Below are 14,815 nucleotides of genomic sequence, written 5' to 3'. Positions count from 1 at the left end.
TCAAACCAAAACCTCACAAATTTGATGAAAAAAAACTCAAAAATCTAAATTTTATGTTGGAATGAACATTATCATTATCTTTAGGGAGATTCTTCAACATTTTCCTTTGATTTTCTTGATCTTGCAACAATGTGTCCACAACTTCTCTCTACAAATTTTGTTGGTGAAGAAGAAGAAAAAGAAAAAAGTACCTAGGATTTACAGAAGAAAAAAAAGAGAGCAGAGTTAAAATAAAAATTATTATTTTAGGGGGCATGAGTGAAATTTGTTGGAGTGTTGCCCCTTAAACCGATGTCCATATAAGATTTCTAATGGTTCCATTTGTCAACATAAAATTATTGTCCACGGAGATTTTTGATTGTCCATATATTAGCCACCTAAAAAACACCATTTTAAGGGCAACTCCTATGTAAAGGGTCGGGCTCAAAATTTCAAATATAAATTTAAACTTGATACTATTTTAGGGAGAGAAAGAATTTTAAAAAGATTTAAAAAAAAAGTTAGAAAAAGAAAAGATTTAAATCAATTAATTTTTTGTTAGAAAAATTAGATTAAAATAAGTTTACAATAAAAAAGATCGCGTGAACCCCCTTTTTGTGATGGTCGGTCACATTACGGGTTAGTAGCCCCCAGCTCCCGAGTTGGAGCGCCAAGGGGCTGGACTGGGGTTACGAGTGGGAATCAGTTCGGGCGGGCAGGAAACATACACTAATTCAATCGGTCCCGCGTGAAACGGGGAGAAGTCCTAAGTGTCCACTCGGACATCCAGTCAAAACGGGCGGACGTTTCGTATTTTTCTTCAACAAAGTGTTTGTCCGCTACCGTTTTGATAGCCAGCCAAACCGGATATCAGTTGGTCGAGAGCCGGTCGCTAATGAACGAATAAAGACATTTTTATTCGAAAATAACAACTGTTTAGTAGTTAAATACAACTTTCTAAACTCCTACTTTACAACTCTAAAAAGTAAATGAATACAAAATTAAAAGATAATCATTGAGATTTTTCATGGATTACAATTGGTTCTATTATTCTTCTCATGGATTACGATCGGTATATTGTAGATTCTAGGGTTACTGATGAGATATTGAGTTTTTTAGGGGAGAGAAAGACTAGAGAAGTGGAGAGGCGAAGACAAGACTATGAAAAGTGATTTCTAAAGTTATATATTTTCTATATTTTCGCTCTTGAAATCTAACGTTTGAATCTAACCCTACAGATCTAAATGCTTAAAATCAATCATATAGGCGGTCGACTATAACAGATCGGATAAACATACGGGTATGGACGAGTTCGGCCAAGTGGACTATATAAGCGGGCGAACTCGGTCGAATCACCTAGTAAGAACCTATGCCCGCGTCCACCCGCTTAAACTCGTTCAGTCCGGCGGCTACGAGCCGATTCGGGCATCGGGCCGTCACGACCCTTCGGGCTCAGACAACATTGTGGGCGGGTTCCGAGTTTCAGGCCCAAATCCCACCCCTAGGCTGGGTCTCCCCAGCCACATTGGAGTGGGGGATCTATAGAAGCTTTAAAGGCCAAAAATAAGTGAGGCACACTTAAAAGTTTTAAGTTGCGAGTTCATCTCCTGGCGGGAAAAGAAGAGACAATTGAAAACCTAGTAAAATGCAACAAACACCATTAAACCCTTGTGAAGAACTCAAGCGTTCATTCGATTCTCCATCTGAATCATCATCTAATCATAAACCCTTAAAGATTGCGAGAACCGAAGATCAGTGTTGTGTGGACAAGGAAGAAGAAGAACAGCCAGAAAATAACCAGATCATGAACCCTAACCCTAGAATTCAAAGATATTTGGTTGCAATCGAGTATATTGGCACTAGATTCTCTGGTTCTCAGAAACAATCAGTAGCTAGAACTGTCGTTGGCGCTCTAGAGGTAATAATCTCATTAAATTTACAACAGTTTTTTCAAAATTTTAGGGTTCATTTTGGTGGGAGGACATTCTCCTTCAATAAGAACTGTTGGTGATTAGTGATGATGTTTTTCTAAATAGGAGGCTTTTCATAAATTTATTGGCCAACCAGTTTCAGTAATCTGCTCAAGTCGAACTGTAAGTTGGTTCATTATCTATCCAAGTATCAATTTATACACCAATTAAATTTTGTTTATCTTATAAGCTGAGTTATCCAATTTTATATACGTAAAAATGTACCTCTAGAGCGTTTTTCGATTGTACGAGATACATTTTTACATAGTTTTGGTTGTTTATTAATGTAGGATGCAGGAGTTCATGCATTGTCAAATGTTTGTCATGTTGACTTGGAGCGAATAAGCAAAAGGAAACCCGGTGAAGTGGTAACATTCTTTCTAATACTTCGTAAATTACCCACAACCCGAATGTTACATCTTGATTAGGAGAACCACTGGGTCCTAATAAGATTATTTCTCTGAACATTAAGCTAGTAATGATCATCTCTCCTTTTTGTATAATCATGGGTTTGATTCCTTTATTTGTGGTATTTTACCTGGTAATGTTGTATCTTTTTGTTTGGGGGGAAGACGCTGCTATCAATGGTGTCACTGGCGGAGGGCGTCTGCAATGAGTGGTTGTTTTGGTGTTTATGGATGGTTGATTTTATTTTTATGATTGAACAAGTGTTATATTGACACTTGCGGTGTCAATTTCATTGCAGTAAAGGAAGACTCGATGATAGTGGCATTGAGACTGATGTCTTTGAAAAGAAAGTGATTGTGTGTGTGATAGTGGTAGTTAGAGGTTGAGTTAGGAATTTTCATGAAAAAGGCTGTTTATTGGGCTACTCTAATGGATAGATTAACTCAGACTATTTAGCACAAACATGAAAACCTTTGAATCTATTAACCTCTGTAGCGCGGATAAACTACTAATAGTTTCGTCCCTAGCGGTGGCGTAGAGAAAGGGCGTTGGTGAATGCTGATTTAGAGAAAAGAACGGCTTCAAATTTTTGGTTGATTCAGACCTGGAATCGTAATGACTATAAGATGTTTAAAGACATTTATATATTTATGTTCCCATGTCTTTTGACTCTTTATTTTATTGTCTGTAAGACAACTATGTTGGTACAAGGAGAGGTATACAGAAACAAGGCCTTCAGGAGCAATAAGCAGGGTCAGTGGAGGAGTCTAATATTAGCGGTGTAAGGCGAGGTGCCCACATTATATACGTATGAACGGATAAATGACATCTCATAACTATTTTATGTACATTATGTATACTAAATTAGTCAATTCAATAAGCATTCAAATGATATATATTAGTTTATTATAGGATATAGTTATTTAAACGAAGAACTCCGTAAGTTACTATGGTCACTCGAAATAGGGCTAAACCAGCGAGGCAGTCGGGAATCGGGATGGCACACACAAAATGTAAATAAAGCCTTCTTGATCTGCGGAGGAGAAGCTGCTTTCAACAACATATTATAAGTCAACTACACAAATGAAACACCTATTTCAGATTGAACTTACTAAGCTACTAATTTTAGGAAGTAGTGAAGGGTTATAGACTTATAGTATGTGTGTATAGGTATAGAAGCATGACTGAGGTTATTTTGATATGCAGTTACCTCCTCATGAACCTGGAGTTGTTAGAAGGGCAGTGAACCATTTTTTACAGGTATGCTTCTTTTTAATCTGGCCATCTTTACGTCTGTGGAAGCAAATCAACATATTTCGTTTTGTTCAATAGAACTTCTTTTTGTTTAACAGAGAGCTGATGGGGACGTAACAGTAACTGATGTTCGATGTGTTCCCGCTGATTTTCATGCTAGATATAGAGCTAAAGAGCGAATGTAGGTATCTGTTAAATCAGAGAGTGGATTAAATCTAAAATACAATAGAGACTACTAATAGATATAGAAGGTTGTAAATATAATAGTAGACATGGATATGTCTATACTACCTCTAGGATGGTCTTTCGGAGCTGGAAATAGAAGTGATTTTTAGATTTCATGAGTGGAACTATTTGATTCTGTAGGTACTTCTATCGCTTGTTATCAGGTCCAGAGCCTTTGTCAGCATTTGAGAGAGACCGTGCATGGCATGTTCCTGAGGAGTTGGATATTGTTGCGATGCAGGTTATCCTTATATCATACAGTATTATTTTCCTTCCACATTCAATTCTTCAATGTTGCATTTGATTCATTGTTTTTGATGCAGAAAGCATGCAAAGTTCTTGTAGGATGTCATGATTTCAGTTCATTTAGAGCCTCTGGTTGTCAGGTTCTCTCTCCTTATCACTCTTATCCAACTTCAAGCTTTTGTTTGTTGTTTGTAACTTTAGACTCATTCCTTCCTTCAACTAATTACTTGGTCTTTGTTCATAACAAAGGAGTATCATTTATGCTGCCTCATCTTCTGCAATATTGGCTCCACTTGGTACGCCGTAAATATTCACAAATATGAAATTTTTTTACTCATCATACATTTGTTTGTGATTAGTGGAAGCCCTGATTATTGATCACTTTGCTGTTGACCCATAAATTAACACAAATGATGTCTTAGGGATGTTTATTGTCAAATATTTCAAAGTGCATAAGAAAATTGTGTTCCTGGCGAAATGGCAAATTTATTGACATTAGTGAAGCTTATAACAAGTAATATCCATTTTGATAATACCTGCGGTCTTTGGTGCCCTTGTTAACTCTTGTTATCGCACTACTTGCAGTCTTGCTGTGGAGATCAATTTTATATATGACTGGGGTTCAATTATGATTATCTTTTTGTTTTCTATCCCCAAGCATAACAATTTGTTGAAATTTATATATCTTCATTCCGCTTCTTCGCCATCTTTGTTGGCATGAGAAGTTTGTAATTTTGCGCATAGGTGGTAAGATGTGTATATAGTGTTTCCTATAAGACAAATATTGATAAAACGGTCCTTGTTTAAGATTTTTCTTTTGACTCATAATTTAGTTTCTGTTGGGAGTTGATTTACTCCAAGTTCTTAATGCTATCTTCTGGATGATAATTCTAGAGCTAGACAGGTCTGGTTAGATGATCTATAATATGCTTCTGATACGACGTATGACACTCTAAATTGTTAATGATTTTCAGGCAAACTCACCTATCAGAACTTTAGATGAACTAAATGTCACCGAAGTAGTTTCGACTCCATACTTTCCTTCTAGTGCAGAGAGGGCTAAAGATCATTTGGAAAAAGATCTTGTTACCTGCCCAAGTACATCAGAGATCGACGTGGCTACTAAGATTTCAATTCCAAATCATAATACAGCTGAAGATCTCAGTGCTATTTGTGATCATGAATTTGGGCAAAGGAGAAAGCATCGTTGTTATGTAATAACAGCACGAGCACGCTCTTTCCTTTATCACCAGGTTAGTTTGGTTTAATCCCCCCCTGGTTTCATGTATTTTTCAACTTGTATTCTTGGACTCCTTTCCTACTATGATGAGAATAAGAGTGCCAAGTATAGACGGATTTTCTACGAGAAAGATCAAAGATGATTGAGTTTCTTTTCTTTTCTAGAGTAAGGTCACACACTATTACACTCGTAGAAATTTACGTACTTTTGGTGTTTGCTAAGTGATAATAAACGTTGGAAAAGAATATAAACTCCTATAGGTCAGTCCAAATTGAAGATTAATTCTTTTGTGTAGCTATCATGCCAAATTTGATATGGATGATGTACTTTCTTGTCGAACTTCTTGCAGGTCAGACTGCTAGTCGGTGTCTTAAAAGCCGCTGGTACTGGAGATCTAACGACTTCTGATGGTACCTTTTACTCTTTCATATTCACTAACACTTCTACATTTCTACATGAAAAATCTAAGTAACTTCTATATTTATAATGTGAATATTTCAGTTGAAAGGATCTTGAACGCGAAAACAATAACTGCAGCAAGTCCCATGGCTCCTGCCTGCGGTCTATACCTTGGACGCGTTAAATACGAGTTCCTTTAACTAGAGGTATCAGAAGCTTTCTTGTTTTATTACAAACTTTTTCCTGTTCTTCTCAAAACTTTTCTCAAAATAGTCTAGGAAAAGCAGGTGAGAAAACGTGGGTTTATTCCTTCTATAACATTTATAATTTTAATTGCGCTGATCTAATCCACTCGAATAATAATCAAAGAGGTCTTACTTTGATTTGCGGGTGTCTAAATTTTCTTTGTTCCTCTCAAGTTATTTTGCTCATAAAGTTTTTTATAATTTTTGAAAGACTTGTATTTCCAAGTTTTTATAAACAAAATGTGTATCATTTAGTTTATTAAGTTGGGGTTCAGCTTTGGATCAACTTTTTTTTTTTTTGGTCACGGTGTATCCTTCTTTGAACCTTAACTAATACCCAAGGCGGCTGTGTTGGGCATCGGACGTCTGCGGAGATAAAAGACTTGGTCAATTAAGAATGATTTGAGGAGTATTTTAATTTTGGCTAAAAAAAAATAAACCTGACTGTATTTTAATGTCTAATCTTCATCTTTACCTCACTTCTATCCATAACTTCTCACAACGCACCACCACTACTTTTTGTTTCTCTCTCCCTCTCTTTTATCTTCTTCTCGTCCTATTTTTAATTTAATTTTTTTTTTTGTTGAGAGTATTTTTAATTGATTCTTTGGAGAGGTTTGAGACACTACAATTTTGAAACTAATTCGTTGAATATGTACGATAATTTTAATGGACATAGAATTGTAGAGCCCAATCAGCCCAGTCCGGTGGGCGGGAATTGACTCAAGGAACATAGCAAGCACTGGTTGGCAAAACTTCAACATGCACTGACTTAGTTATACAACTACCCCAATAGATGTGACATTAAATTCTCATTTCCTCTGCCACTAAAAACATATCTTAACCTATAAGTGATATCATTTTAGAAAAACTATATGTGATACCGACTTGAGGTCCTCAGACGTTCTTCCATGCAAAGTGTCACAAATCCTGCATATCCAGTATAAAAAAAAATCCATATTCATTAAAGTAATTCTATTGATAAATCAACTGCCACATCACCGATTGGATGTATCTGATAGGGACATTGTAGATGAACCAACAAGATCACCAATACCTAGAAAATAGTTGGAGGCGAAAAAAGTCGTTGAACCAAAGTTTTAATCGAGAAACATTTTAGAATCTTTAATCAGAGTTCTCATAATCGTATGTTCAATCACGTCCTTCCTCTGCCTTCCTTCTCTTCGCAACTCTACTCCATTGGACTGAGGTGGGTAGATTCTACTGACAGTAAATTCACGAATTAAGGAGATTCTCGTAAAAGAATCCGTCCTGAAGGTAGAGAAGATTGACGATTTGTAGAGGAGGAAACCGGTTTTGAAGATAAGTGAAAGAGGGTTTCACTCGAGACTTACAAATCATTCTCATCCAAGGAGAGAAGTGTTAGTGTGACGTGTATGTTCTTTCATTATAGAATGAACACCATCTTCTATTGGCGTGTTCTAAATTTTGTGAAATCATGAAATATAGGAGTGGCTGAGTAGACCACATCACAACCCAAAAAAACTAGCTGGAAAACGTACTAAAGTGTAGCAGTATCAACGTGACCTAACATTTACATACCTGATATATATGTGCATAACAAAACACATGTGATAAGACTATCTATATAAAAAATGTTATATAGCCTCCCTAAATTGAATTTTTTATTTAAAAGCCCAAAAAATGGGATCAAATACCAAATTTGGCCCACCATAGATTAATGATACTTACAAAACCCATTTTTTAAAAAATAAACCAATATCAAACCCAATTTCGAATCCCTAGGTGCATTTTCCCATCTTTAGGAACCCATTATTTTAAGTAATCCCTAATTTACCCTTTATATATAAAGTCTAAGTTTCCCTCAAAATATCATTATAAATTTTATTTCCCTCCACACAAAATTAGGTTCCTTCCTCTCTCATCTCTCTCTGGAATTTTAAGGCAATCGGGAATATTTGCTTTCGCCGGAAATCGTACCCTTTCATTTCGCCGGAAATCTCTCACCTTCCATCTACAGGTAATTTTTTCCTTTCCATCTCAATCTCTCTTCCATTGTTCTTTTATTGTCATTTGGCTTCATGTTTATGTTCATTCATTACTCTGTTTTTATCTTCATGATTTCTTTTTATCTTTTAGCTTCATCATGAACACCAACATAATCTCTGTTGGTTCACAAAATTTCTTCATCATCCAATATAATTTCAAAGTTCTAAGAAACCAAAAAAGTACAAACTTAGATCTCTCTTGGTTCATAAAATTTATTCATCAAGCAACATAATTTCAAAGTTCTAAGCAACAAAATCTTTTAGCTTTAACAAGGTGAAAACCCATTACACAGTTTTTTGTTCTAATAAACCAAAAAGTACAAACTTAGATCTATTTTTCGGTTTCTCTCTCTAGAAATTACGTTTTAGCAGATGTTGATGTTTAACAGACAAATTGTCATGTGTTTTAAGCATTTTAGAATGTGTTGTTAGCACGATGTTAATACAACGAGCAAACTGAAAAATGTTTTATTTATTTTTATAGATGTTACCACTAAACCCCAGATTTTTCCCTTCTACTAATTGATTGGTGTTTTAAGCTTTCTTAAATTTGTTGTAGAAACAATGTTTATGCAACGAGCAAACTGGAAAATGCTTCCTTTCAACAAAAATAAAAATAAATGGAAAATGCTTTATATATTTCGTCATTTTTATTGACATTTTTTATTTTGTGCGGATTAGTCGTAAACCCGGACAAATAGAAACATTCGTAAGCATAATTGCTCGTGTTTGCTGCACAAATCACACCTTCGTGACTACTATTACTTATGTTGTAAGCATAAACGAAATTGTTCAACGTAACTTTAACCACGATACTGTTCTTTTTATTAATGTTTACATTACGTTTAATGTTTCAAGCAGATCTTCTTTGTTCACTGCATAAATCACTATTGGTATGACATATTCGTACTAGTTTATGGTAATAATATAAATTTCCTTTATGTTCAAAAAGTTTTTGACATTTTGTTGCAACAAAATTCTTTGTTCGTGCAATTCTAATATATATGAGAAAACGTACATAATTGTTCTGAGATCAACCATTATATTTTATAGCATTCACAATATTGGTATTGACATGCATACATATGTTTAGTACATTTTTCTTACTTCTCTGCATATAATGATTTGTAATCAAAATCATTTTCTTTTTTGTTACTGAGTTTCTTTTTTGTTACTGATTTTTAACCAGCGGTAGTGAAAGCTTTTCGAGAGGCTCACGGGCTATATATATACAATAGCTACAAAGAATAATAATAAATTTATCAAGAACGAACCATTCCGTGTAATAACCATATGCCAAAAATTCCGTTGTAATTAGAAAGTTCATGGACGCACACCAATTATCCAGTATGGTTTGTATATTTTTTGTTTGGTCTCGACAATTATTTTTTGTTTGGGGACATTCTATCTTTTGTAATAGATACAAAGCTTTTGTTATTAATACTTGAATTTTTGTTGTTTACTCAACTCATCTATGTTGTCAACACTAACGAAGTTGTAGATAACATTAAATGAAATGCCACGAGAAAAACATCGCTTCTTATATTCATATACTAAATTTCATCAAAAAGTTGTTTTCACAATAAATATTGATTATATATAAAACATATCGAAATAATTCAGACAAATATCAAATTGCTCTAAGCAAAATATAAATTACAAAACAAAATAGTTTTTTTTGTTTTTATGGAACAAATTCTTGTAGACAATTTGATATTCTTTTTTTGGTTTCTCTCTCATCTCTCCGTTTTAGCCACATTTTCAGTTATATGGTTGCACAAATCAATGTTTTTAAAGAAGAATATGGCGTGCAAAAAACACAATTGAATAATTTTGAACATAAACTTTTATGTTCCCAAATTCATACATTTGTTAACAATCTTTAGAGAAAAAGATATTTACTATGTTTCAAAATTTAACTGTTGGAAACATAATGTCACATATAACAACATTTACACATGTATTTGCCGCAGTAACTTTTTTTTCCTTTGCATAACCTTTTATGTTTGGAGAATTTATTGTTGTGTCATATTCAGACTTTATTAAGATTAGACATATTTCTATATGTTCATATGGGTTTCTCAAATTTTGTTATTATAATTTTCAATATTTTTCCCAATTTTTTTATATTCATATATCTACTTTTCTTTCAAACATCATAGTAAAAGTCATTGGCAATAATTTCTCGACATTCCTATATATGTTGAAAGAACTTTTCAAAATTTTCTAAACAAACCATTTATTGTTATGCCCCAAAATGATTTTAGAATTCCCATACAACACATTGTCAAATACTTACGACAATACACAAAATGCTTTAAGCAAATTCAAAATTGCTCTGTTAATTTTTAGTTACGTAAAGAACAGTAGCAATATTCTTCAGAGCACTTTCAAATTTTCTTAAGGTAACATAAAAAATCTCCTTACATGTAGCATTAACACAGTTTTCTGAACAAAAGTACAAGAACATGGTTACTTCTCGAAATTATTGCTCCAATCTCCATTGAATCGAATTGCATATCATTTCTTCCGTGCGAAGAATGACAAAGAGTCCACAGTCAAGACTGTCAAGGAGAAAAACAAATAATATCAGAACATTCATACGTATGTCTCAGACACATTTTAAAATTTTGTAAACATACTAAGAAATATCCTGATAATAATAGATAATTCTTATGTATTGAAGATGCAAAGTTCAGAATACTTACTTGGGACCTACTTAACAGAGTACTCAAATAGCATTTCGGTAGAGATATAAACACATCAAAGCATGGAGACAACACATGTTGATATGTTTAGAACAAATGAAATTATGTGTTTTAGAAAAATTGTTGATTACATATCATTGAATATATAAAGCAAATCAACCATGGTCATAAATCCGTCTTAAATGTAGAAAAAAAAGTGTTTCAAACACAAATAATCTTCAACAGAACCATAAAAATCCATATTTAAAATATATTTTCCACTTTTATAGAATAAGAAACCCTAGCTTTTTTTCCAAACAAAAACCTAAAAATCTTCAAGATATTGCACCTTTTAACTAAAAACCCCTAATAATTCTTCTCTTACCTAAAACCAAACATTTACTAGCAAACCCCTAACTATTATATACTTACATAAAACCAAATATTTGGGGAATTGTTTATAACACATCTCAATGTGTTCTAGAGAAGATGACATAAAACCAACTTTTTTTTTATGATCCAACTTTTCCTTTTCCCATCTTTGTTAAGCTTTTGCATAAAATCAGATGTTAAAAACACTCGAGAAAACAACAAGCACAAACCCATATATCTAAATAAATCTCAAATTGTTTATAACACATCTCGATGTGTTCTAGAAAAGATGTATGTTCTACTTATAAATAACTTAAATGTTTACACATGTAAACTTGTTTACAAATGTATTGTGGTTTTGAAAAACAAACCCTCAAGTTTTGAAAACAAAGAATAGGAAATAAATCACACATAAAGTTACACAAAAACCAGAAATGTTTACAACACATGAATATTTTAGGTAAATCTGAAGAACAAACCATCCAAAATAAACAAAATTTGTTAAAACATATCAAAATGTGTTCTGGTAAGACCTAAATGTTTCTACATATCAAATTTTTCTGAAGAACAAAATCTCATTTTTTGAAAACAACGAACAAGACATTTCTTACCTTCTCAATTGGTTCTTCTCCATATGAAATAATGTCAAGTCTTTGGTTTTTTTGCCCTTTTGGAGGCAATTCCGTTGAAGCCGAGGATGCCCTTTTCCTTGGGCTAGCTCTAATTTTATCTTCCTTGACTTTGGAAGAACCCACCTTTTTTGGAGGATTGTTAACTGGACTTTTTTCCTTTCCCCATCCTAGTTACGCTTCTGCATAAAACCTGATGTTAAAAACACTCAAGAAACAACATACACGAAACCAGTTGTCTAAAAAAATATGAAAATTGTTTATAACAAATCTCAATGTGTTCAAGAAGAGATGACTGTGTTTTACCTATAAATAACTTAGATATTTACACATGTAAAATTTTTTACAAATGTATATAAATGTTTGTGGTTTTGAAGAACAAACCCTCGTTTGAAAACAAACAATAGGAAATGAAATCTCACATATGGTTACACAAACACCAGAAATGTTTACAACACATGAAAAATGTATGTACATCTGAAGAAAACCATTCAATACTAACAAAAATTGTTTAAAACACATCAAAATGTGTTCTGGAAAGATATAAATGTTTCTAAACATAAGAAACTTAAAGGTTCACACATGTAGATGTTTATATATATATATATATATATGTTTTTGGTTCTGAAGAACAAACCCTCAATTTTTGAAAACCAAGAATACAAAATCAAACATACATCAAGTTTGCCCAAAAACACAGAAATGTTTAAAACACATCAAAACATGATGAAGATTTAAGAACCACCCACATGAAATCGTGGTGTATTCAACAACAAAACTTTATTTTTCACCTAAAAATCGACTAACAAAACCCTAACTATTATCTTACTTACATGAAACCAAACATTTGAGGGTTTAAAAGCCAACAAAAATCTTTTCTTTTTTCTTGAATATAAGCATCTCTTTTATACCTTTCCAACAGGTGTTTCTCAACCGGCGGTAAGTAACGATTATTTCTTTCACCGGAATCAACACAACCTAGCTTTTTCAAGAGAAATTTGTCTTTTCAAACAAAAACCCTAACAAAAGAAGTGAGATGCCCTAACTTCCTATGGATTTCACTCGAAATTTTAAAGAGAAGGACTAACCTAAAGAAAGATTTGCAGAGAGATTTAGTTTTTGTAGAGAGAGAGAGAGAGAGAGAGAGAATGAGAATATGAATGGGTTTTTCGGCTGCTTAATGAAGGAGTAATTTTGGGTCTTGGGTTATTAACCCACCTGACTTGATGGGATGGATTGGAATCTCTTTGGGCGGGAAAGTATGGGAGGATAGGATTGTCTCTAGTTTGATTAAGGGAGGGTAATAAGGTATTTTCATAGAGTGGGTTTTTTTTGAAATAATATTCATGAATGGGCCTGGATTCCTATTATCACCCATATTTTGGGCTTGATAATTACCGCCCCCCCTAAATTTGGGGGTCCTAAACGCTTGGCTCGCCTTAACCCAGGGCCAACCCTGAAGTGTAGCATTTGCACCTATAAAGTGTGGTTCGGGCCTAGTAAATTGATATATCAAATGATAAATTCATTTTCCAACTGCATCAATAGGTATGAAATCTGACCCAAAATGAGAATCATATTTCTACTTATTTTAACTCTATTTTGATATGGAATAGACATACCATGTCTTACACAAATTTTTTCATTTTTGTGAAGTTCTTTAAATCATTTTCAATATCAGGTTCTAAATAACTGGTTTATGTTAATTTTGTCTACTTAGAATTAAGGAACCAAAATTTCGCGAAACGTGTCTTAAATTTAGAGTAGGTGCACGAAATAACACTTATAATAATTTCCTGCATAGTTTCCACCGATATAATCGAAATTTCCACCGAAATGGTTAGAAATATCGAGATTTCCACCGACGTGATGGAAATTTCGACCAACATAATAGAAATCTAGCAAAAAAAAACAGGAGAAACTAATACTTGAAACATATCTCTTCCTTAATTTTTTTCATCTTCATTTCTCATAGTTATCTCTTGATTTTTTTGTTATGTTTTTAATGGTTTCCAAATCTATTTGAATGATTTATGCCCAGACTTAACTGCCTAAAATGATTTTATCATAGAAACACCCTGATATAACTGTGTAACTGACGGTAACTTCTCAAACTAACATAGTTTGTTACCTATTAACTATTATGAGTAAGAATGTTACATTTTGGGTGTTAAAGCCAAAATGTTATTCAATTTACTTCCGGATGTAACTATGTAATTGCTAATAATCTCTCAAACTAATAGATAATGTTAATCCATTAGGAACATCATTTTTATGCTTTATTATGGTTTAATAATCTTGTTACTTGTTTAGAACACAAAAAAATCATATTCGAAAAAGCTGAAGTTTCAAAAAGGGTGGTGCTAACAACAGATAACTCGATTGATAAGACATGTTCTCGAAACTGTACACATTCCAAGTTCAATTCCCAAATGTAAAAACCAAGATTTACTAAATTTAGTTATAAAAACTATAAATAAAATAATTTAGTTGGACTTTAGGTGAGTGACTCAATTTATCTTAGGTTGTTGTTTCAATTTATTTTAGTTATCGTTTAGTTGATCTTTAAACCTATTTCCCTAACAATTTAAATTTGACAATACTTGTCTCATCTAATCAATGAATTAAGACTAATGTAATGAATGTCATAATCACTCCCTTAAAAGAAAAGAAAAAAAAAAAACAGATAAGTGGTATTTCATGCCATTGTGGCAACTTGAAGCATGTGGTGTCCACGGAAAAACCCTAATAAGCCACATGGCTCCACTACAAAAATGAAGAATATTGCCGACGCCTATTACCGACAGTTTAACTTGTCTCGTCGCCCATTAGAATATGGACGACGTAATTTGGGTTGTTCGTCGTCAGTGGTGATCTTCTGCCGACGTTTCCATACAAAACTGTCGGCGTCATCCACACCCGGTGAATGTCCGGGATTTTCATTCTCTGACCAATTTGCCGACGAGTTTAAAAATCCGTCGGCAGTTACTAAAGGCCGACAGATTCCTCCTCTTCGTCGGTATGATGTTGGCGCGAATTTATTTATTTTGGCGGAAAAAAATCACGTTGTGGTGGGAAAACTTTTACGAAAATATAGTGCCGACGGTTTCCTTTGGTGTCGTCGGTGCTAT

General features: G+C 33.6%; 1 protein-coding gene and 1 long non-coding RNA gene across 2 annotated transcripts; one reads left to right on the top strand and one right to left on the bottom strand.

Moving 5' to 3' along the window:
* Positions 1–1,539: 1,539 nt before the first annotated feature.
* LOC147532369 (Pseudouridine synthase family protein) lies at positions 1,540–6,176 on the top strand. Its single transcript, XM_086650457.1, has 10 exons — positions 1,540–1,897; positions 2,016–2,072; positions 2,240–2,317; positions 3,564–3,617; positions 3,710–3,792; positions 3,978–4,077; positions 4,160–4,222; positions 5,057–5,335; positions 5,672–5,732; positions 5,824–6,176. Exons 1-10 carry the CDS (start codon positions 1,625–1,627, stop codon positions 5,919–5,921), a joined length of 1,146 nt encoding a protein of 381 aa, XP_086506583.1. The 5' UTR covers positions 1,540–1,624; the 3' UTR covers positions 5,922–6,176.
* Positions 6,177–10,197: 4,021 nt separating this feature from the next.
* Positions 10,198–11,917, bottom strand: LOC147532368 (uncharacterized). The gene is made up of 2 exons (XR_015228144.1): positions 11,667–11,917; positions 10,198–10,560 (listed from the first exon to the last, which is right to left on the bottom strand). It is a non-coding gene; the product is annotated as an uncharacterized LOC147532368 (long non-coding RNA).
* Between the last annotated feature and the right edge of the window lie 2,898 nt (positions 11,918–14,815).

This window comes from Eschscholzia californica, unplaced genomic scaffold (genome assembly GCF_041429995.1).
Source record: "Eschscholzia californica isolate CP2 unplaced genomic scaffold, dmEscCali1.0.p SCAF_6, whole genome shotgun sequence".
NCBI lineage: Eukaryota > Viridiplantae > Streptophyta > Magnoliopsida > Ranunculales > Papaveraceae > Eschscholzia > Eschscholzia californica.
This window is presented reverse-complemented; position numbering and strand designations above follow the sequence as displayed.